We start from the raw sequence: 24,396 nt of genomic DNA, 5'->3' as shown, positions 1-24,396 counted from the left end.
AAAACTTTCCATTGCAGTTTATTTATGCCCCAGGAAGTTTCTTAGGTGCAGTCAAAGAAACTTACTGTCTGACCTCAGGGTCTTAAAGGGTTAATGTGACTGCCAATGTATTTATTTGCACTTGGTACCGAACCTAGGAAGTTTATTAGGCAGGTACTATACCACTGAGCAGGGTATTAAGCACATAAAAGCTGCTGGTGGGGGGGTGGGGTGGGGTGTACAACCAGGAACCTTACTGAGCAGGCTAGGCCAGCGCTCCGGTCTCAGAGTTACACTCCAAGCCCCTCTCCATTCCGTGTAACTTCACAGTCCCTGACATCACCTTTCTGGGATCCGAGTGGGCTTTGAACAAAAGAGAAAGCCAGGGGACTTAGGGAGTCGGGTTTCATTTGAGAGCAGCAGCGCGATTACTTTCGGCAAGGTGCGAAAGGGATACTGCCAGGTAAAGCACCGGAAAGTTACAAGCCGGGTTATTTTTTAACCGGCGTCCTACAAAACCGACGCCGTGGAGGTGTCTCACTCGCTAACTCGCAAAAAGAACTCCGGGTTCTTGAGCCGGGCGGGGAGAGTTAGCCGGCCGAGAACCTGGCAGCCGTTCAACGACCCCGCCCTCGGAGTCCCAGGGGGGCTTCTTCTGCAGAGCGCGATTGTCTAGGGCGGAGGCGCCCGGGGGGCGGGAAGGGAGCGGGGTGAGCCCCGAAAGCACCCCCGAAGCCGCACGGCTCCACGCGCCTGGAAACTTCCCCGGCTGAGGGGGCGGCGGTTCCCCTCAGCGCCGAGAGCACCGCGCGCGCGAGGTTCGGGGCGCGCGGCGGGCGCGGCGGCCGCCGCCTCCTCCCGTCCCCGCCTCCGCCGCGCAGCCTCCTCCCTCCGCCCGGCTCGGCCTCCGGGCTCCCTCCCCTCGTGGCAGGCTCCGGCGGCGGCGGCTGCGGCGGACGGGGAGGGCGTGCGCCGGCCGAGAGGTGTGGGCGACGAGGCTAGGGAAGTTTCAAGTGGAAGGTCGTCCGTCCGCCCGCCGGCGCGTCCCCTCACTCTCCTCCCGCAGCATCATGGCGGAGCCGAGCGGCTCGCCCGTGCACGTCCAGCTTCCTCAGCAGGCGGCCCCGGTGACAGCGGCGGCGGCCCCGTCGGCCGCGACATCAGCACCGGCCCCGGCTCCGGCGGTGCCCGCAGCTCCGGCCCCGGCTCCAGCTACGGCTCCAGCCTCGGCCCCGGCAGCTCAGGCGGTCGGCTGGCCCATCTGCAGAGACGCGTACGAGCTTCAGGAGGTTATTGGTCAGTGCGGAGGGTGCTGCGGGGCCGGTCCAGGCCGGGCGCCGAGACTGGGCGGGAGTGGGTGCGGGATGCGGTTTTTCCTGCCTGCCTGCACGCCCGGAGGCAGAGCGGCCGGCTTCGGGGCCTACCGGCTCTAACAGTTATTTTATTGTATTTTTTTTTTAATTTTTAATTTATCCCTTCCTTCCCTGAGCGCGGCTGCTGCAGGAGGAGGTGGCGCGGCGGATGTGACTCGCACTGCAGACGAGCTGCGTGCTGCAAACTTTTATCTCCGGGATCGCCGGGTTGGCGGAGCTGGGACCCGGTAACGCCGCATCCTCCTCCCTCCCCCGCCCGACCAGCGCGGGGGCCGCAGCCCGTGGCGGGTGACCACGCGGATGGGCTGCCGGGGCGGGGTTGGGGATGCGGGGGTGCCGCCCTGGGCTTCCTCGCCCCCGCGCCGCGCCGGGTGCAACGCGTCCTGAGAGACCCTGTGCCTCCTGGGTGGGGAACCGGCCCACGTATTAGCGGCGGAGGCCCAGGCTCCTGCCCAGGCCAGGGAGGATGCTGGCCTTCTTCTGACAGCCGCCTCATGCCCGCCCTGCGACCCGGCTCTGTGCGCGCTGCGCCCCGGGTACCTGACTCCCTCCGAGCCGGCGCGCCGCCTGCCGCTAGCCCCGGGGCGGATCAGCGGGCGGGAGCGCTGGCCTTCTGCCCTGCGTCGGGCGGATTTACTGGGTGAAACTCGAGGCTGTCCGCGATCCTCGCCCAGCCTTTCGGTGTCTCCTAGGCAGCTCACTAATATCATCTTATCTTACATTTTTAAATACCTGGCAATGTCGAAAGGCAAGAAGCCGGCGTTCATTTCTTTGAGCCAAGCACGTGAAGGGCCAGGGGGATTGTGCTGTCCTCTAGCTTAGAACCTTACCTACAAAATCATTCAGCTAAAAGTTTTGTCCCTGAGCCATGCTGCCAGGCAAAGTGGGACCCCCCCCCCCCATCATATGAACTCTGCACTCAGGCTGTTGTTGCCCAATAGTCCGGTATCAATGGACGGGGGGGGGGGGAGGATTCAAGTTATCTTAATTTTTTTCTTTCACTTTAAAATATTTCTCGATTTTTTTTCTCCTTGAAAAAAATTACGATTAATGTAATTTCATAGGGCACTCAGAGGAGCCCTTTTTATCCTCTCTGAGTGAGGCTGCCAGCAATGCGTACACATACACGTGTATACATATATATATGTGTGTTTCACAGTCAGAAGTGTGCGTGTGTGTGCTCGTGTGTGTAGTGATAGTGTGGGTTGGTGTGCAAAAGCTGCAAGTAGTCTTTATAGACGTTTGTAGCCAAAATTCTTGTAGTATACTTCACAACTTTTAGCCAAAGACTCTTTAGGAGTGAACCTTCACGACACTGTCAGAATTTAACAACCCCTGGTGCTTTCCAAGCCCAGAGTCCTCAGTGAAAACTGTTTTTGCTTGGTATATGAGCCTCTTCACCCAGAAATTCTTTGATACCTCCCGTGGTCCTATATTCTCCCAGCGTTTATACTGGGTCCCTGCTGTCCTGCAAAGGCTCTGGTGTCCACCTGCCACCTTTGCAGGCTCTTTCCTTTGAAAGCCCACCACACACACACACACACATTTGCACACATAGTATGTATTGATGCTGAGAACCGACTCGGGGACATTGCTGCTGAGGTAAGGCCTCTTGCCACAGGGGTCTTCTTTGCCTGGAGAGCCTGTTCCACTTCCAAGGCCAAAGTGTCTTCTGTGAAGCTTTGCTCTTCTCCCTGGACATAGTTTGGTGGCCCCTTCTGCCCCTTTTTATATATTCTCTAGTAGCTAACCTCATCATTTTTAATCACTCATCGAGGTCTTAAGGCCTTCCAAGTTCCCTGCATTTTGGTGGCTAGTAGCAATACAAGGATAAATAAACAATGGTCCCTGTCCTTACATACTTCATGAGTTAGGAGACAAGGGTGAATGATCCTGTAGGATGTGCTGAGTGAGTGTTGCGGGGTGAAGAGGCAGATGCTCTTCAGGGAAGAAACTGATTAGCTTTGTGTACTGGTTTGAAGAGTTTGTTTAGGTGCTTACTTATTTAGATCTCTGCTTTCCCTAAGCAACGGTGGATTCCCCTGTTAAACCTCTGAGCTGGTTGGTCTCTTCTACCACACAGATTTTCTAAGGAGGCAGAACAATTTACATACCACCAATTTATATTCTTATGTTGTTAGTCATGAGGGTTAAAGTGTAAGCTGTGACTCTGGAAACAATATTTTGAGTTGGCCTCTTTTGTGAACTAAGGAACAATATCTTTATAGTTTAAGTAGGATTAGTTGCAAGGCCTTCTCTGCTTGTGGTAACGATGCTAATTTTGGTTGTTCGATTTTTAGTGAAGACGAAAGAGGAAAGAAAAGGGAATTTACCTGAGGAGTTCAAGAGATGAATTCCCTGCTTATTCCGTGTTGGTTTTACACATTTATGTTGTGAGAGGGCTTTTCTATGTTGAGTATTGATCTCATATTTTCCTATCTAAGAGATGTCTGTTTGGAAACCCTTATTCTTGAAAAATTGCTGGAAAAGGGTTTTTCAATGGCTTAATGTTTACGAAGAAAGACAAACCCATTCCCAGTTAGCCTTTCCTGCCAGTTGAGTGATTCAGAGTGAGTTTGTGGTCACGCACTTTGCCGTAAACATTATATTCAAGAGGTTAGCCTTACAAACACCCAAGTCAGTTTGGCAGTCACTGCCTCTCCCTGCCCTCCAGCAGGTGGCCTGCGCTGTGCCTCCAGCAGTGTGAGCCACCACCAGCAGGAGGCTCAGACTTGCCAGAGCCTAAAGCCCAGGAGGGAGGCAGGGTGGTTTAACTTCCAGCGTGGCACAAGGCACAAGCACTGTTTCTTCTGTTTCTTTCTGTGCACAGGACCGGGCCTCCTCGGCGTTATGGGAGGCTGAGTGTTCTAAAATCCAAACAGACCAGGGTCAGTTATTTAAGCCCTCCTGTTGTAGAGGAACAAACACAGGACTTGCCAACCCTACACATAAAGTTTTGTGTCTGTGGCACTGCCGTTCCGTTGTAAGAGGCATGGAGGAACTATAATGCTATTAGGGAGTAATCTGGTTCAGAAGTTCAGGCATGACCTAGAAATAATGTCAGCGCTCTCGGAGGGAGCTTTGTCGTTAAACAGCGGCGAGACCCGTGGAGCCATTGAGTTCCCGTGTCAGGGCATTCGGGATCACTCCATGTTCTGTGCACACACACAGCCGTCCTCTGGAGAGAGTTCCAGCTCTGTTTATCACCTCCCGCTTTATTCATCGCACCTCACCCTCGAGTTCCTTCCTCAGAAGCATGAAGGGCACCTCGGCGTCGCCAGCTGAAAGCCGAGCATGTTGGCGGTATTCACAGGCGCTCCTTGACTCTTTAAACAAAGAATAAAAGATGAGTTGTGTAAACATTGACTTGGACATCCATCCTAGAACGGACAGCCTCGGTGAACTCTCTCCTTGACAGAGGTGCAGTCCTGGCAGGGTTAGTTTCCGAACGGGGTTCAGGTAATTCCAGAAGGTGCTCTTATCTCCCATCCTTTTCCACCGGCGAGCAATAAATAGATCGCTGCTTTAGAATGTTTGGTCGTCTTCATTGCAGGAGGGGGGCTGTGGTGATCAGGAAAAGCCCTTTTTCTTCCTTTTCTTTTTTCTTTTTAATTTTGTGTTTGATTTCTTCATGCTGCTTCATATTTTTACCCATGGAGGTCCTTGAGAGTGGTCTAAAAGGAACACTGTCCTGCCCTCCGAGGCAACAGAAGAGAAATGGACCATTTTGACAGCGGGTCCTTCTGCTCATCTGGTTCCTCTTTTATGTGGCTTTGTTTGTCTGTCTAGGTAGGTCCACAGGCCTTTTGCCAAGACCTAGGTAACAAGGCTGCAGTCACTTGTAGGATCCTTAGCTTCTCCTAAATTGAGATCTGCAAACAGCCTAGGGTGTTCTCCCAGCTTCTGGGAGGTTCCAGGGTTTGGGGATTAGCACTAGGTTGGTGATAGCCTGGCCTAGAGGTAGTTGAGGATAATGGGTAGATCCCCTGTGTGTTTCTTGGGGGAGCTGAAGCACTGAGCATATCCTGATCTCTTGGCCTTCCTGCCAGCCCTGTTGGCATTTCCCATTGACTTCAGTTAGTTAGGCTTCCCCCATCTCCCTCCTTCCTTCCCTCTCTTTCTTCTGTCTTTCCCTCCATCTCTCCCTCTCTTCCCCTCCCCCTTTCTCTCTCTTCCTATAATAAAGAGGCCTGGGATAACCCAGTTGAGGCTGGGCCTTTGATTTGTAACTGCTTCACTTTTTTAAAATGCCAAGAAAAATATACACAAAAACATTGACGTTGTGACCATTCTGCTAAGTGATACATAGACGTTTTCCCAGGTTAGCCTGTGGAGTGTGTGTGTATGTGACCTGATAGAAGGGCCCTCTGTCTCTAAGGTTCACCTCCAGCCTTTAGGCTTCTTAGTGCAGTTCCGTGGCATTGACTGTATTCCCAAGGAAAGAGTTCTTTTAACTCTGCTCATGAGATTAAGTGGAAAAGATCCCAAGGTTAAAAGAAACTTACGGAAGAGAGACTGCAGTCTTTGCTTTTTTGTTGTATTTGATTCATGACCAATAATGTGTACCCTCCCCCCCAACCCCGTCTGACTCTTACATCTTATCTTAACTACATTTTGGATGGGGTTTAAAAATAAACATCAGCCATTCTGTCTCTAGAGTCAGAAACCCTGGGCCGTGTGTTCTGTGTCCTGCTATGGTAGTCACTGGCAGTTGTGACTGAGAACAAATTGCTTAGATGTGTTTGCACTCAGTTTCCACATTGGTAGCCTGAACAAAAGTAGGTTTGTGAGTGTGTAAAACACTTAGGACAGTGCTTGGCACAGGGTACACTCAATTAGTTTTAGCCATAACTTCTATAAACTTTCTTTGCTAATCTGATGCAAGTTATCAGGACAGAACACAGCCCTGGCGTCTCGAGCCTTTGAAGTGGCTTCAAGAGTTATTCCACTTGGTTCCTGCCAAGGGAGGGTGTAAAGGAGCAAGGTCACCCTCAGACCTTCTTCTGGAAGCCATCTGGAAGGTGGCGTGCAGTGGAAATCAAAAGCCCAGGTAGGCTGGCTTGGCCTAGGCCTAGGCAACTCCACACCCTTGAGACTTCATGGAGGAAGCTGGGGAGACCTGTGGAGCTCCTGGCGGTTTGGACAGCTCAGGGGTTTAGGTGCCAGATGGCTCTCTGACAAGCGGTGAGAGCATCCTGTGGGAAGGTTGCCGGGAGGAAGAGCCCATAATGGAAAAGCTCTGTGAACAACCTGCGTCTACTGCACTTTTCTTCTACCTCTGAGTCGGCCTTTGGAGGCTGCCATGCTGGCCGGAAGTGCTGCTGACTTCAAAGAAGTAGTCCCTGCTTCTCAGAGACTGGGAAAACAGGGCCCTCTGTTTTCAGATAGTCATCTCTTCTGTTTCTTTCCTCCCTCCTTCTCTCCTTCCCTCCCTCCTTCCTTTCTTCCCTCCCTCTCTCCCTCCTTCCCTCCTTCCCTCTTTCCCTCCCTTCCTCAGCTTAAAAATAGTGAAGTCTTTCTCATCTTTTTCCTTTTGTAGTGCTGTAGGTTGGGCCTCAGATTGTCCACAATTGATCTACACCCTTGTTCCTCTTAACCTTTGTTTGTGGTGGTGGTAGTGGTTATTTAAAAACACAGCCTCAAGTGGTCCAGGCTGGTATTGAGCTCACTGTGGTGGCAGAGGATGGCTTGAACTCTTCTGCCCCTGCCTTCCAAGGGCTGAGTTCCAGGCTGGTCCCTCCTGTACAGTTGTCCTTGTCTTTCCTGTCCCTTCCTCCTGTCCTAGCAGAGCTGACAAGAGAACCGCCCACTTCCTCTTTGCCTACTGTAATCTGGCTTCTGCTTTCTCTCAAAAACCAGGTTCTGGTCTCTAAAATTGCCTTTGTCCATCTGTGGACAGAAGCCATAGGCACTGTGGGTTGTCTCAGTCTTCCCTGGCAGACAAGTTTAGACCCATTTTTCAATTTACAGTCTGGAATGGCCGTGACCTGGGCTTCTGTTTCCCTGCCTGCCACTACTTTATGGTCTGCATCTCCATGGCTGACCTAGAAATGCAGAGAGAGACCTTTCCTGACTTTGAACTAGTATTTGGATGACCTTTCTTCTTCCTTTGTGGTGCTGGGGTTCATGCCCAGGGCCTCGTCTATATCAGGCAAGAGTCCACGTCCGGGTACCTCCCAGTTCTTCTGGAGCTTCCTAGTCCTTCATTAAGAATGTTGCTCCTTCCCTGTTCTCCATCTGAAAATCCCCAGTGCAAAACATGCTGATTATGCTGCTATCCCAACCTTACTGGCCTTCCGCAGTTCCAAGATCACCAAGTCCCAAGTGTTCTATCTACATCATATGTATATAATAGATATCACATTATTGTATATGTGTCTCTGAGTCTGAGTTTCTGACTCTTTTGGTCCTGGTCAGTGTTTTTGGAGATTATAGTAACATTTTTTTTTTGTTTCTTGCTCTAGTAGGCTATGGTACCAAAATTGATACTGCTATAGCAGAATGTCTGTTGCTCTCCGAGGCATACCTCTATATCAGAATGTCTGTGGTGCTCCCAGGCCTACTGCTATATCAGAATGTCTGTGGTCCTCCCAGACCTACCTCTATATCAGAATGTCTGTGGTGCTCCCAGACCTACCTCTATATCAGAATGTCTATGGTGCTCCCAGGCCCACCTCTATATCAGAATGTCTGTGGTGCTCCCAAGCCCACTTCTATATCAGAATGTCTGTGGTGCTCCCAGGCCTACCTCTATATCAGAATGTCTGTGGTGCTCCTAGGCCTACCTCTATATCAGAATGTCTGTGGTGCTCCCAGGCCCACCTCTATATCAGAATGTCTGTGGTGCTCCCAGGCCCACTTCTATATCAGAATGTCTGTGGTGCTCCCAGGCCTACCTCTATATCAGAATGTCTGTGGTGCTCCCAGGCCTACCTCTATATCAGAATGTCTGTGGTGCTCCTAGGCCTACCTCTATATCAGAATGTCTGTGGTGCTCCTAGGCCCACCTCTATATCAGAATGTCTGTGGTGCTCCCAGGCCCACCTCTATATCAGAATGTCTGTGGTGCTCCCAAGCCCACTTCTATATCAGAATGTCTGTGGTGCTCCCAGGCCTACCTCTATATCAGAATGTCTGTGGTGCTCCCAGGCCTACCTCTATATCAGAATGTCTGTGGTGCTCCTAGGCCTACCTCTATATCAGAATGTCTGTGGTGCTCCTAGGCCCACCTCTATATCAGAATGTCTGTGGTGCTCCCAGGCCCACCTCTATATCAGAATGTCTGTGGTGCTCCCTTTTCTGCTCTGTCTCTGCATTTCCGTCTGCAGGATGGCATCGCCAGCCGGGGGGAACCTTGCACACGTGTGGAAAGGCTTCTCTCCTCCCTCGCCTGTACTGTGAAGTTTTCCTGTTTGGCACACCATTCTCCCAGCTTCAGTTTGCCTCTGTACCATAGTCCTTTGCGTCTCTATTTTAGTTGTATTCATTTACAGTACAACATGCATGTTGAAAGTGTACCTATGCATTGAACACACTCAAAAGCTGTGCATGTGTAAGACATACGTATGTTGGCGCATGTTCCTACATTGTCTAAACCCATTAACCACCACTCTGTTGTTTTTATACATGTTAACTCTGTTCTGGGTGCTTTTGAAATCTGGACTAAAGGATTTTTCTTCCCAGAAATAGTTTCTGTCCTTAGCTCTTCTGGCTCCCCTCTGCTCATCCTGTGGTGCCCTTCACTGCGTTGCCCTCGGGAGGATGGTTTTCTATGCGTCCATCCTGGCCCAGGATGGCCAGAACTTCTTTGAGGACCGTTTCCCGTTTCCATGCTTCCCACTTCTTATTCAGTATTTGATCATTGTGACAAATGAGAGTCTGAATTCGAGGGATGAATGAATGTCAATCGCCTGATATCTGAGTTTGTCTCCTTTGATCCCAAGGGTTTGATCTTGCCTTTGATGAGTTGTACTGAGTTGACTTTGGGCCAGTCAGCTTCAACGGCTCTGTAGATCTCAACTCAGCCCTGCAGACCACTGGGGAGCACTTTTAGTGCTTCTGCCTGCCCCTGTTGGGGAGCACAGTGGAGGCTTCCCCTCCTGGATTCATGGAACTTGAACTTGGAAATGGCCCACTGGGTCTGAGGGCTTGAGAGCTGCCTGCTGTGGTTCTCCACCCTGTGCTTGGGCATCGTAGGAGATGTAAGGATATCTGTGCTGCTCCCTTTAGCATCCCCAGTACTTAACCCGCACTTTTGGACACACCAGCGATCTCTTGCTGTGCGTGTGTTCAGATATAACCTTCACCTTGAAGCTCTTTGAAGTTGCTTACTGTGTAGAAATCAGAAACACTGCAGATCAGAGTCGGATGAAACCCAGGAGCAGGACTGCAGGGTGGTGAGATTCCAGAGTTTGTTATGCAGACAGGGGTTGCACTCTTATAAATTATAATGGACAGAGAGTGATGGGGTGGGAGTGGTCCATGCCAAGACCGTAGCGACTGTAGCACTCGACCTGATTTTTAAGTAAAATCTCATCTAATGCATGTTATAGCTCTTCTGTGGTACATCCTTTTGGGGAAAAAAAAAACAACTTTTTTTTTCTCATTAAAGTAAAATTCCCCAAGTCATCATATGAGGATCTACATTCTCTTTCAGGACACTTCTGTTTAAGTTATACCAGATAGCCCCAGGATACTTGAAGAGATGTAAGCGTTCCAAGGTTTCGTTTTTCAAATCTGCTACTCACTGGTGGAATTTCTGGGACTAGAGAAGACTTCAGTGTATTAATTAAGAAGGCATTTCAGACTTGGCTTAACTGGAAAGCAGGAGGAAGAGAAATAGGCCTCTCCGACGATAGCCTGGTACGGCTTTCTCTCTAGAATTGATTGAGATACACACGGTGGAACCCAAGTGCGAGCAAGTGACGAAGTATTTCAAGTCTCTTCTCCTTTGCCAAACAGTTACTTGAGAATAAACTCGGGCATAGCTGTGAGAAACGTCTTGGGTACTGAGGGAGTAAGTGATGGATGCTCTGAGCTGATTGTGTGTTTATATATATATGAAAATGCCTTTTAAGGTGGAGCTCACAGAGACCTCAACAAACATTGTATCTCCACGTTCTTGGAGGCAGTTGACATTTAATATAATTTTTCAGAAGCCGAGAATCAGGAATGCTCTGTGTAGTTATCCTTCTCAGGTAGATACGGAAAATGTGACATTTATGGGGTTTTAGGTGTCCAGCTTTAGTTGCTGTTGGAACTGTTGGCCAGCCTAACTGGATGGACACAGAGACGGATGCCTGCTGGGATAGATGGGTCTTCCATGGGAGGACTTTGGAAGCCGCTGACCTGTGACGGGCCGAGACCCACTCATAATTGCTCCGCTGATGGTGAAGGTCTTCGCTGAGTGGATCCTCTTGCTTTGAGCGGGAAGCATCCGTTTGTACCCGGTTTGTAATGAGGGGCACCACACTCGCTCTCGTTCCTGCCGTGTTTAGTTTGGCTCTTATGTTGTCAGGGTGGTCTTTGTTGCCATCTCTCCCTGCCCTCCTCACTGACTCTCTACCCTCCTCCACTCCTCCCCTCCCTACTCACTCCTTTCCTGTCCCCCTTTCCTCTCTTCCCTGTTGTCTTCCTTCCCTTTGCCACTGTCTACTTTTGCTTAATTAGAAGTGACTGAAACACCAGAAGGGGGTTCTTCTAGGGAAGGAGGTGCAGGTCACCACCAACTGCGATCGGTACCCAAGTGAGAGATGGCATGAACATGTGAGGAGAATAAGGAAATTCACTTTGGGAGGGGCTGAAGAAAAATCCACCCCAACACCTTTGCTCTATCACTCAAGACCCGAGAAGTCTAAGTGCATCATCATCACCTACAGTCCTTTCCGTCCTTAGATACCCAGGCTCGCGAGTCCTAGGACCCCATGGATTTCAGCTGTCTTCGTTTACCTAGTGTTTTGTAGTCGATTCTATTGAGTCGTTGGCTGTGACCTGTCAATGTGGTGGCCTGGCCTGTGTGTGTATAAAACACAAGTTCAAGAGCAGCAAGTATCTGGAATAGCTCAGCTTTCAGCTTACGGGTTGAGTCAAGTGGGCATGTTGTAGTTATTAGTGTAGCAGCAACATTCTAGGAGATAGATACGGCCACGGACTCCGTGTGACATTTTCACTGACCTTAAATCAAGCTAAGGAAGGAAGCACAGAATGGTCTGTGTGACTTCTGCATCACCATGACCCAGGTCTCACAGAAATGGCTGAAGGGAGGAAAAGTTTAGTTCATGCTTTCAGATGTCCAAGGAGGCAGTGAGGGTGTGGCCAGGCTCATGGAGCAAGAGTGTGTGTCTATGGCTTCTCATGTGTCTGTGGACCAGGAAACAGAGACAGCAAGGCTGGGCTTGGGGCACGTGTAACTAACCTTCACAGACCTACTCTGCTGACCTTCTTCTGCTTGCCAGATCTTACCTCCTTAAGGCTCCATGGACTTCAAAATTGTACCACAAGTTGAATGCCCAGCGTTCAAAACATGCGCCTTTGTGGGCATTTCAGACTCAACCATGACACAGCACTTCAGTTATACTTCACATTTCAGAATCTCAGTAGCCAGTCATGGCTGGTGACTGCTTCATTGGATAGTACAATTCCGGGTGATATCCCCATCAGGCATTTGGACACGTGTGTTGGATGGTGTATTACCACTTTACTGTTGCTTTCCTCCCTGTTATGACCAAATATCTGACAGGAAGCAAAAGGCAGGTTTCATTTTGGCCCATATTTAAGGATATAGCCCAACCCGGTGCGGAAGGCTCGGCACTGGGAGACTGTCTGCTCACACCTGGGCTGATCACGGAGCAGGCGGTGAATGCTGGCACTCACTTTGGCTTGTCCCTTCTTACTCAGGCTGGGACTGTACCACCATGTGGACTATAGTCTGTGTGTCTTCTTGCCTCTGTTAGCCTTTTTGGAAACATACTCACAAACACAACTGGAGGTTTGTCTCGGAGGCGAGTTTCAGTCCAGTCTAGGTTGACAGTGGCCTTGAATCATCTTAGATGGTGGTTTCTTGGAACTGTGCTGCGACTGGTTTGCTGTCGTTATGATGTCTCTGGCAGTGTAAGAGCAATTTCTAAGAGGCTGTTGAGGTTCCACCTGACTTACAAGTACAAAAGAAAGGCAAGCATCATGAGTTTATTGTGTATCGACATGTTTGACTTCCTTCAACACATTTTGGAAGGTAGACCTCATATTTTGAGGAGAACCGTTTGCATCTTTGTGGTGAGACCTCTGCTGACTTGAGGTAATTTTAAGGTGTAACGTTTTTTGTTTGTTTGGTTAGTTGTTTTGAGACAGTCTCTCTAGGTATCCCTGGCTGTCCTGGAACTAGCTATGTTGTCCAGGCTGACCTGGAACTCACAGAGATCCACCTGCCTCTGCCTCTCAAGTGCTGGGATTAAAGGCGTGCTTTACCATGCTTGGCTAAGGTGTAACCTGTTATCTTGCCTCTCTTAACTAATTTTGGATGTGTTTCCATGATTCTGTAAATACCGAAAGAAGTGGTTTTGGGAAGCATTACTTTATCTGGAGACAAGTATGTGTCTGAGAGTCAGGGCTGGTTATGAGGGACTGAATTGCTTCGTTTGGTTTCCTTTTGTCATGGAGAGAGGACTGACTAGTCTGTTTATTTAATCATCTGTTTATTTTTTGGTAGGTACTAACAGATTTTACTAAATTTAGAATTAGAGTTTCTGAAATTAACCCCCCCCCGAAGAAAATAATACCTTTGTTTATCTTTGGTGCTTATTGGGAATTATAATCATAGTTTCTTTTAATTTAGAAACATTTTTGGAGGGGGGGTGGCTAGAGATGCACTAATGACAAAAAGTTTTGGTGGTTAAAGGTTAGCGGCTTAGCCTCCTTTCTAGATCACAAAGCAAATGACACCCACTGTCACCCCCACAGGACAAATTCATATTCTCTGTCTCCTGTGTGGGGAGGGCTCTTTCCTTGTTAGGAGAAGGGATTAGTGTGTGGGGTGTCAGAAGTCTGTGCAGGCAGGTGAAGGTTTAATTTGAGCTCACAGGAGTAATCTGTGGTTCCTTCGGAGTAGTGTCCCTTCAAGTGACCACGCCTGGGAAAGAGGACGTTTTTCTCCGTAATCATTATCGTTATTATATTTTTTTCCTAGCAATGCCCTTTCAAGTTTGTGGATTGCGAACCCCAGTGCCTGGCCTTTACTAACGACTGCTGTGGCAACATTTTTACACAGCTGCTTTCCCGCGTAGTGTGGAGGCCGGACTAGGGCGTGTTCTGTGTAGCTTCACATGGTGCTCATCAGCATGGGTTTAAGACCAGGGCTGCTTTGGGCATAAGTCAGGATGGGGTAAATACCCCTGGGCTGTTGAAAAAGGGACACTGTGATACTCAGCTTCAACTGCTGTTTGCTGTCACAGAAAAAGCAAATATATATTTTTTCTTTTTGGTTTTTCAAGACAGGGTTTCTCTGTGTAACAGTCCTAGCTGTCCTGAAACTTGATCTGTAGACCTGGCTGGCCTCAAACTCACAGAGATCCGCCTGCCTCTGCCCCCGAGTGCCAGGATTAAAGGCGTGCGCCACCAGCGCCCTGGCGAAAAAGCAAGATTTTATCAGAAGCCTTCATGTTCTGTTCTTTTAGACAGGGTCTCCTGTAGTAGCCAGGATGGCTTTGGCTAGCTGTTTCCTCCTACCTCTGTTTGCCGGGTGCTGGGATTACAGATGTTCCCCATCCTCCCAGCCTCTAACGTCCCGTTCTTTAAGAAACCGTACAGGCAGCTTTGTGACTGTGTGCCAGTTTAAAGTGTTCTAAAGGAGAAGTGGGCATCAGAGTTCTAGGCACGAGGAGGGTAAAAGTTCAGTGCATTTTGTCTAGTGCTTCTGTCATTCATATTGAAGATAAAATTGGACTGGAGGATGACTCAGTGATTAAGAGCACTGACTGCTCCTGCAGAAGAGCCTCTTACAACCATCAACAACTCCAGTTCTGGGGGATCCAGTGCCTTCTGTCTTCCTCTGGCCCAGGCATATACGTATCTACAGACTTGCAAGCAAAATCTCATATAAAAACTAAAAATAGATAAGTCTTAGATACATTGTTTACATTGTTTGAATTTATATTTGTCTTAATCTAAATATCAAGTTCTCCTTCAGGGTTTTTTGTTTTGCCCAGAAGAGAGAAACCAAAACATGAAAGATGAGCTTTATGTATTATTAAGATCATTCACGCCACGCTCTTTGTGTATACGAAGTGTTGCCCACTGGCTCTCTAGCTAGTTCTCGATTGTTTTAAGCAGCACAACTTTTATCTGAATAGCATTTTATTGTGAATTACAGTTTTAGTTATTTTACTTCTTGTTGTTTATAGTGCTAGGAATGAAGGCAGGACACCACTTCACAGAGACTGACAGGCTAGGCACAAAGCTCCTGCACGAAAAACTCCCCAGCCTTAACTTTTATTCCTTCCTGGTGGGAGAGGTCTCTGTATAAACTGACCACACGACTGCTCTGTGGTTAAGGGGAAGGTTCTTTTTATTGTAGATGAGAGAGAGAGAGGAGAGCCAGAGGCATCTGGAAGAGTCCAGAGCAGAGCGAGAGAGGGAGACGGAACATGGCCAGTGGACTGAGAGAGGGGAGAATAGCCGGGAAGGAGGGGTAGAGTTTAGAGAGCAGTGAGAGACTTGGAGGCACAGGAGAGGGAGGGGGCGAGGAAGTGAATGAACATGGATATGAATATGGAGCAACTATGTGTGTGGGGAGTTTAGGGGTAGCTGTGGGGGGGAACATAGGGGAAGAAAGAAGGGGAAGAGGGGAGCAGGGGAGGAGGGGAGGAGTGCTAAGGTGCCGGCCTGAATTTTGAAATGTGTCTCAGGTCTTTGTGATGCTGAAGGAGCCAGGCTCCACAGGTGCAATCGGATTTTTTTTTTTTTGGACCACCAGCTCACAAATAACGACAAGGAGACTTGTTATTAATTATGAAAGCTCGGCCTCAGCTTAGGCTTGTTCCACTAGCTCTCATAACTTTAATTAATCTGCTTTTATTAATCTACGTTGTACCATGTGGCTTTTACCTTTCTTTCATTCTGCATGTCTGACTGCCTCCCTGTCTCATTGGCTTCTCCTCCTGCGTCCTCTCTCTGCCCAGAAGCCCCGCCTGTATCTCCTGCCTAGCTGTTGGCGGGTCAGCTCTTTTTTTTTTTTTTTTTTACAGCAATCACAGCAGCTCATTTTCATGGTGTACAAATATCCCACAGCACACAGACAGCCATGGGCCCCTTATAGGCCATAGGTAAGGGAAGTGGAGGGGAGTCAGCTTCACAAACTCCTGAGGAATGCTGTTGCTTGTCTGTCATTCAGAAATCCTACCAGAGTCCGGGTTGGACTGCCTTTTGAGATTTGGGGAAAAGATATTTCATTTTGCCTTGACAGTCACCAGCTACTTGACCATACTCTCCCCGGTTCTGTAGCCTTGGTGAATATAGGTTTTAGAGACTATTTGCTGTGTAACTAACGATCAGGGTGATTTTTGTAATAAAAGTAACTTTAGGAATACATGATTTGCTAAAATAAACAGGCTTCTAGTGTGGCTTGTGTGAGCACATGCATTCGTCTGTGTGTGTGTGCGCGCGCGTGTGTGTGTACGTGTGTACTGGTCTCTCTTTTACCTTTCAGTGTTTCGTTCTGCAAATTGAACAGCACATTAAACATATAGGTTATTTACGTGCACCTGCAGTCACTCCTCCTGCTACCCGGAAGTCAGCGAGCTCCGGTTATCACAGCTCTAAAAATAAACATGCCATCTACACTTCGCTTCATTTCAAGGCGAATCGCTGCTTAGATAATGAAGGACGTGCCTTTACTTTGAAGCCTCTCCAGGAGTGTTTTATTGCTTGGTTTGTAAAAGGGGCAGCCAGCCATCAGGTTCCAAAGCCTGGAAGCCTAGGCTATCCGGGCATTTTGGCAGTGACATCTGTTACGGGGCTAGTTTGGCTGATCTGGCTAGGCACCTGTCCCCTTCCTCAGCACTCCACGCCTCTCTCTGTCTTGGAGCTGAGGCCTGTCAGAGAGGAAGATCTTCCAGGAGAGAGGATGACCTGTCTTCTGTCAAGGTTACACAAGCAGCTGCTCTCACCCCTCCTGGCTGGAACTTGCAAACAAGCTCTTAAGATTAGAAAAGTAGAACTAGTTATTAATAGAATTTGTCCAATGCGCTTCCTTTATTGTGTGCCAGTGGCAGACATAGGAGACGGAGAGTTTGATCTTTCATAGAATTTCAAGATTTTCCTTGTGAAAGACCGTCTCCTAAAGCATCATGTGTTTTTAGATGGGGAAGAGGGTTCAGTGTCATCTTTTATTAACTGAGAGACTTCAGTGCTAAGTGACTTCTCTTACAGAGAACAGACAGATCTGGCGTGGGGTTGGAATTGTGGGAGAGCCCTTCCTGGGCTGGTCCAGTTGCCCCTTTCCCACAGAAGGAGAAAGCTATGAGAAAAGGATATTTCCTGGGCCTCCGAGGCTATAAATAACTCCAAGTCAACTCTTTTAAACGCCCGGAATACTCTCCTGGTCTCCATAGACGATCATTATGGAAACTTTGTATAACACAGATGAGCAAAAGTGCAGAACAGTCACCGGTCCGTATCGCCCCAGACTAGAGGGGGCTGCTTGAGTTTTGGCGTTGGCAAGATAGGTTCAGATCAAATACTGAAACTGGAAAAAGTATGAATTGGTATTTTTAGGAATTGCTATTTTTTTCCCACTTTTAGAACTATCGCAAATAATTTGTTTAGAGAGCAAAAAGAAAAGAAAGAAAATTAAATCAGTTTTAGAGCAACACTTTATTGGTCAAAGTGATTTGTTCTTTGAGCGCTCAGTGCCCACTCAGCCAGGTACACTTTGTTACCACTGAAGTCAGGGTGGAAATGTATTTTTTTTTCCGGTTCAAAAGTGTTTTCAGGGTCATGGGATGTACTGGCTGTAACCTTACGTTGATGTTATAATTTAATGTTTCTCAATTACTTGTTACAAACTTAGATTTTTGTCCTCTGTGTACCAGTGTAGAATCCTTTTCGGACACTTGCTCCTTTGCTTAATGAGAGTTAAACCGTTTACAAAGGTGGCTTAGAGAAAAGTGAAAAGCGGGGTAACTTTTCAGGTTGCTGATGTAGCTAGGTGGTAGAGCACTTGGCGAGCTTGCACAAGACTTCCTCTGTATTTGAACTCAAGTGCCACCCCCTCCCCCGACACTCAGCCCCAGCCCCTATACATGAATAGATAAAAAACATTGTCTGAACTGAGTAGGAAGTTTTGATTTCCCCACTGGCCTTTTGTCTAAACCTAGAAGTGCCATTTTTCTTCCTAGATTGGTTAAATATGTGGTTTCTTTTTTGTTTTGTTTTGTTTTGTTTGAATTAGCTATCTGGTTTTGTGGCCATGAAGAAAGAAAAAAAGTGGATCTCTGAGAATTTAATGACATTATTGTTGAGTATTTTTGTCTTTTAAATTTCAAGGATTTTACGAAAGAATAAAATAGAAATAGCTATTGCCATGGTTAACCTTTACATTATTTAAAATAAGATTTAGGTTGTAGTGGTGTAGACTACCTCAGTATTTAATCAACAAAAATACTCCTTGATTTCCGTTCTCATAGATAGCCTCTATGGCTAGTTTTGTGGGTATTGTTTTTCTTTTTCTTGGTGAGCTTATAGACATACACTTCCAAAATACTGATGGTGTGTGTAGCAGAGTGACTATACTTACTGTTAGACAGCTTATAAGCTTTGCTTTTATAAAGTTACATCCACATGTATATGTGGATATATACATACGGCTCCTTCTGCTATTTTCTCTGTGTATCTGCACCAGAGCATGCAGACTACAAATATTGACAATGATCATTCTAGGTCATTCTTTGTTGATCCATGTCTTCTTAAGTTACTTCCTATTCAAGAATCAGTTTTGTGCTAATAGACACACCTCAATTTATTCAGCCAGTTCCTTGATTGCTGAACTCACTTGACTGGTTCCAGGCTTTCAGGATTTCATGGGGGTATGTATTCAGAATCGGGGTTTATACTTTGGATAGTGCTATGAAATTTCTCTGCATTTTTTTTTGGTAATAATTGCCTGCTTATTTGCCAATTACTGACTTTTCAAGTTCGAAGGGCGCTCGAATGAAAGACATCCTGCTTTAATTCCTACTTTACTCTTAAGAGGGGAGCCACCTCTCCAGCCCCCGCCCAAACCTTGGCCCTCTCCTTAGATGCCCGTCTCCACATGGGTGGTTAGTGCTTCGGCATTGCCTTGCGTCCCTGTTCATCCGTCTATAGCATGAAGTTCGGGAGATGGAAGTGGCACAGGGACTCAGCGCATCCTTCTCTGTGGAGAGAAGTGCCAGGCAGGGTGGTGGCACATTAGAAAAGACGAATATTGTCCCCTGAGGTTAGAGAGTGAAAGTTAGATACTTTTGTGGACTGAAAAGGAAATGTCACGCAAGCCATTTTTATGGAGAAATTTATGGAAAGTTTTTCTGAGTTGTTGGGAAATCTGGATTACAGAATAAAAAAATTGACTAACCTTTTGATTGAGGAGGAGTAGAGACATATTGAAATTTCCCAAGTGCTAGTATAGTCTTTATGAGGACAGACGGGAGAATAGCCAGCTACCACTCTCGGCCCCAGGCTTTTCAGGAGTCCAGGAAAAACTGAGCTTCTATTGGAGGCTGTGGGAATGGAATGCAGATGTTCGAGGTGGCCATGACCCCAGCTGCGGGAGTTCTGACATCCCCTCTCTTCTGGATCCTGTTTCTTACCAACTCTAAACTGAGCAGCCAGGACAAGTATGCTTGGCCTTGCTCCTGCTGATCCGCTCCTGCCACTGTCCTCTTCTCTGGTACACCGTATCCTCTCAGTGCAAGCCTTGACTCATTTGAGGCCCCATAGGGTGACTCAGTTTCCCCATTTGTTTTCCACTGAAGCCACATTAATAGTTGCTGGAGTTTCTTACCATTTCCCAGTCCTGTTCCCAGAGAAAAAGAGTCTGAGGGTTTTTGTTTGTTTGTGTCTTTGATTTTTGGAGATAGGATTTTTCTGTATAGTCCTGGCTGTTCTGGAACAGCTTTGTGGACCAGACTGGCCTTGAACTCACGGAAATGAACCTACCTCTGCCTCCTGAGCTGGACTAAAGGCGTGCACCACCACTGCCCGGCTAAGTCTGACAGTTTTCACCAATCATTTTGTGAGACATCTGACTATCATAAATGCAGACATGCCCCTCCCTGCTTGGATAATGGTATAGCATCAGAAACCTCTGGCTGGTCAGGGACCTCAGGTACATCAGGTACCTCATCTTAGGAATTTACATCACCTTAGGTGACTAGACTAACAGATTGTCTATTTGAATTGGCTCTGAGGAATGGAGGGGGAAGGAAAGGATAGGGTGAGGGGAGAGACTGATATTACATGTAATCCACAAGATGTCATCCTGATCTAAGGCCCCCTTTGGATAAGAAGGTCTGTGTGCTTTTGATATTCTTAAAGATTATATTTTATTTATTTTTTGAATTCTCTTTGTCACTAAATACTTTCCTTGGGATTAACCTCCCCTTCTCTTTCCCATAAGGAGTATAAATCTGGGAAATGTTCGCTCTACCTCAGCTGTGAACCATCTGAAACTCAGACGTTCTGGTACCCAAATCCCCACGTACCATTTGCCTTTTCTGCTTGGTTTGAGAGAGTCCGCAGTAGCTCATCCTGTGTGTGGAAGGACAGCGAGGTTCTGAAAGCGAATCCAGAACCCGATACTCTTGGAAGCATCCATTTTCTGTGTAGGTCGTTCATGTGAGTCGTGTCTTCCCCACGGATACTGGGAGGAGAATCTGATACTTCCCAGTGTGGTGCTGACTCTGGTGATGTGGCCCGTGGTCGGGGATGAAAGCTTGTTAAATGCTTTGGAAGAGTTTGCCTTCTCTTCTCGAGGGTCACTATCAAGCATCCCTTTCTCTTTCTCTTCTCCTCCTCCTCCTTCACTTTGAAGCCATAGTCAATACTGGCCATTGGAACGTTCCAGTCAGCAACCTTGTTCTTGACCTTGATGTGTACCCCTTAGAACCCGCGGGCAGCCTCCCTGTCAGTTCTTTGAGTGAGAACGAAGTTCATTAAACGCTGTTTTAGCTTGGTTTAGGATCACTTGAAATGTAATCTGGTCTGAGAGGCAGCATTTAAGCTCCTGTTTATGGAAAGATTGTTTTGATAATCATTTGGTGGGGATTTTTGTTAGGTAAAATAAAGGCAATGTCAGCCCTACTTGGAAAGGAAAACTAAATGGTCTGATGGCGTTTTAGAATGTTCCCCCTGGTCGTTTAAATGCCTTTGAAAATCTGCTTTAACATGCAATTTTAGTTCATGAACAGAATTAAGCATTATTACTTTAATTAAAGATTTTGCAATGCTGCTTATTATTTAGGGAAAAAAGCCTTTCGAATCATTTTTGGTAAGAACAGGGGCGATTTCAAGCTTTCCTTAGCTGTAGGTATGTTAATCCACATTTGATTGCCTCGCAGAGAGTTGACGGTCACCAGGAGCTCGGTTTAGAGTCTGTGTGTAAATGAGCTTCCTTTTAGTTATTATTTGGTGAAGACATAAGGAACTTTCCTACTGTTTTATTGTACATTTGACATTTGGTCTCTGTACCTAGTTTACTGGTCCCTAGTGGCCAGTTCCCTTGTTAGCAAATAGCGTATATGCAGATTGCTCTTCGTCAGTTCCCTTAGAGTTACTCATCCAAAGAATATTCCATTATTTCTTATTTTGGATTTAATTTTCCTTATACTCTCCTTTTCTCCTTCAAAGGGCCCCAAGCGTGCATGAATATGATTATGTAGAATATATGACTGGGTATTATCTTCGCTTCATTGGTGCGGAGGTAAAAGACATATTCGTACATGTATATAAAATCACACAGTAGAAAGAAAACTGGGCATGTGACCTGACTCTTGTAGGACGTCATATTTCGTAACACAATCAAGAAAATAGGCAGTAGATATTTGTCTGCCCCAGGACTTTTGAGAGAGATTGAAGCTGGCAAACTCATACCATCATCCTCATCATCATCACTATCATCATTATCGAGTCAGGGTCTTGCTATGTAGCCTGCTGTCATCTTCTGTTGTCCTTCTTTTCCCTCAGCTTCCAGAAGACGGATCCTCCAGTCAGGGATGATTCTGACAGATATTTGGGGAGCCCCCCAGTGCCCCAGACAGGACCAAGCCCTCACCATCCCTATGTCTGATGATGCTCACTCACCTAGGTCTTTCTGAGGGCTTGTAGGAGTGTCCTGATTTTGTAAATTGTGAGCCCGACTCTGGTGGGCTGAGGAAGGTTACACAGCTGGATGTGAACTCAGCCCAGACTGGACCTTTGCTTTCATTCTCATCTGCTTTCCGAATTCTCAGATACTCAGAGCAAAATGTGACTTTATGGAAGCAGGGTCGTTATTCATTTTAAGACAGGGTCTTACTGTGTAGTTCTGGTTAACCTGGAAATCACAGTATAGACCAGGTTGTCCTCAAACTCACACCTTTTGCCTCTGTCTAGCAAGACCTGGGATTAAAGACATGCACCACCATGCCAAGCAGGCCATTAACTTAAACTGCTATCCATGAGTATTCTCTCCACGCTTTATGTTTTAATATCTTTTAACATATTTACCTCATATTTTAATACATCTTTTGAGGAGGCAGAAAGAATCTTATGATAATTCAATAGATTAAATGTGTCGTGAATAAAAACAGCGAGAATAGAATTGCCTAAATTTCGGACTAATTTTTATATGACGTCAAGATAATTAAGCTACTACATTGGTGGTAAGAAACCTGACTATGATGTGAGAAGGTACGTGATCTTTAAAAAGTATTCCCTTCTGCATGTCTTCCCTTCTTTTTGCTGTCATTCTAAGTTGGTAAATAATTTGCATAAAGCAGAAACCCCCTGCCCTGTCATTTGCCTGAATCTTGATGGAGACATTGGGAAGTTTAATAAAAAAAACAAAACCACAAAAGAAATGTTAGGATTAATATGAGAGTGTTGACAACTTTAAAGAATTCAGAACTTTGGCAGTGGGTGTAAAGTTCATTTTAGAAGGGACTCTCTGCTCAGGTGAAGACGCCTTAGGGAACAGGTAGTTCCCAGTATACTGAAACCGAGCTAAAGTCAGCACAGGCAGCAGACTGTTAAAAACCTAAAAGGAAGGAAAATCAAAGATGCAGACCCTTCCCTCTATAAATCTGCCTGTCGTCTCCTGGCAGACAGTCCAGGATGCTGGCTGGGTTGAGAAGCTTCTGCCTTACATTTTCAAGAAAGTGCAATCACGTTTCCCAAATCATGAAAAGAGTCTGGGAAAGTGGTTTGCTTTCTTTTAGAATGACCTGCGCAGGAGGGGACCATCTGAGGGGCAGAGATGTGGGTTATCCTTCATTGGTTTATTGGCTCTTCCTTCAGGTATTTCACCCCAATGATGTGAAGGAGTAGTTCTCTTTGGGTTCTGACCTTGAAAAACTCGGAAAGTGTGAAGGAGGGAAACAGGCAGGGAGGTTCCAGGCTGGTGAGGTCATTCTCTAGTAGAGGTGTGTAACAGTCAGAGCCAGACACCCATCTCAAAGTCCTTCTGTTTTCCCTGGACAACATGCCCTATGACTACTGTCCTGTCCTAAAGGAAGGGATTTCTAATCCACTTTGCAAAATTCTAGCCACTGTGTAAAAAGTTTGTACCAAGACAAAATTAGTGTGTGGGGCAGGACTGTTTCTTAAGCTTGGCAATTCTAATAAAAAAAAAAATAAAATTCCTGAAGTTCGGTGCTTCCTGTACAAATGCATACAGCTCTCAGAGTGTGTGCATCTGTCTTTTGACATGCGTGGATAATACCAGCATGCTTTTATCTTATAAGCAAACCCTGAACTCTGAGACCGTCATTGTTTAAACCTTCAACAAGGAAGAGCCATGATGAAAAGAAACAATGTTTTTGTGTTTTGCTCCTAGTCACTAAATTTGCCATTGTTCTAAGAAACTCAACAAGTGACCACAGGATGTGAAGTTAATGGGCTTGTGCATTTGAACAAAGGTATGTTAGTTGTAGTGGAATTTTTCATTTCCCTTTATCCTGCTCAGTGGTGACTTTCCTGCCTGGGCAGAAATCAATAGCAGCTCATTATGATTTAATGAGGTAAATAATTCCAATGCAAAAGAAACAGACCCAGGAAGCAAAAGGCTTTACATTATTTCTGACTCTGTCTTCTAGACCGGTATTTGAAGTCAACCATTCTTAGCTTTTATTAGAAAAACAACATGCAAGATCGTTTTTCCTTTTTATCTTCTTTGGAATGCTAGAGAATAACACCTAGCGCTTCAGCAGATGCTAGGCAAGCACATTAGCACACACCTTCATCTCCTGTCCAGGCAGCATGGGGAAAAAAAAACCTCAACGTGTATTGCAGCTTGGCTTCAGTGTGCACATGCATGTCCACTGCATAAGCGGCAGGGAAGCTGTGTGTGCACTCTTACTAAATGCCACGTGTGACATGTGGCATTCCATCATGTTGTTCTGTTAATCAAAGTTCCAGCACAGAACTGGTGGGAACCAGAGTTTTCCTCGGAAATACCGGCCTGCCGTCATTTATGTACTCATTTAGGATTGTTTTGTTTCTGTCAAGTTGGAGTGGCTCACCTCACCTTTGTGTTTGACTAACACAACATTTACTTGGTGGAAAAAGTGCTGTGAATCTGCAGATGGAATTAAGGGCCTTGAACTTGGGAGACAAATGTTTACCCTTGAGCTGCAACTCCTGCCCTAGCCTCATGTTATTAATGCACAAACCAAGCCAGTGAGGAAAAGGAAGCCCACAGTTTAGCAAAAGCGGCTAGGGCCGGATTGAATTTGCGTTTCTTTCTCCTAAGTCCCTGTGGCTTCTGTCTGTATGAACCGTCTTTCTATCTGTCTGTCTATCCATCCACCCATCATCCATC

The 24,396-nt window shown here is 46.8% G+C and overlaps 1 protein-coding gene across 2 annotated transcripts in view; it reads left to right on the top strand.

The window, feature by feature from the left end:
* Positions 1-676: 676 nt before the first annotated feature.
* Positions 677-24,396, top strand: part of Stk39 (serine/threonine kinase 39) — a 249,286-nt gene continuing 225,566 nt past the window's right edge. The window contains exon 1 of one of the 2 annotated variants that reach the window (XM_041631541.1): positions 677-1,275. In XM_041631541.1, the coding sequence (XP_041487475.1) occupies positions 1,050-1,275 (226 nt within the window). In that variant the 5' untranslated portion in view covers positions 677-1,049. The remainder of the gene's footprint in view (positions 1,276-24,396) is intronic. The other variant, XM_041631540.1, reaches the window with a different exon arrangement.

The sequence above is a fragment of the Microtus oregoni genome, unplaced genomic scaffold (assembly GCF_018167655.1).
Source record: "Microtus oregoni isolate MIOR12 unplaced genomic scaffold, Mior012 000037F_ref0000500, whole genome shotgun sequence".
Lineage (NCBI taxonomy): Eukaryota > Metazoa > Chordata > Mammalia > Rodentia > Cricetidae > Microtus > Microtus oregoni.
Note: the sequence above shows the minus strand (reverse complement) of the source record. Positions and strands in the feature narration are given on the sequence as shown.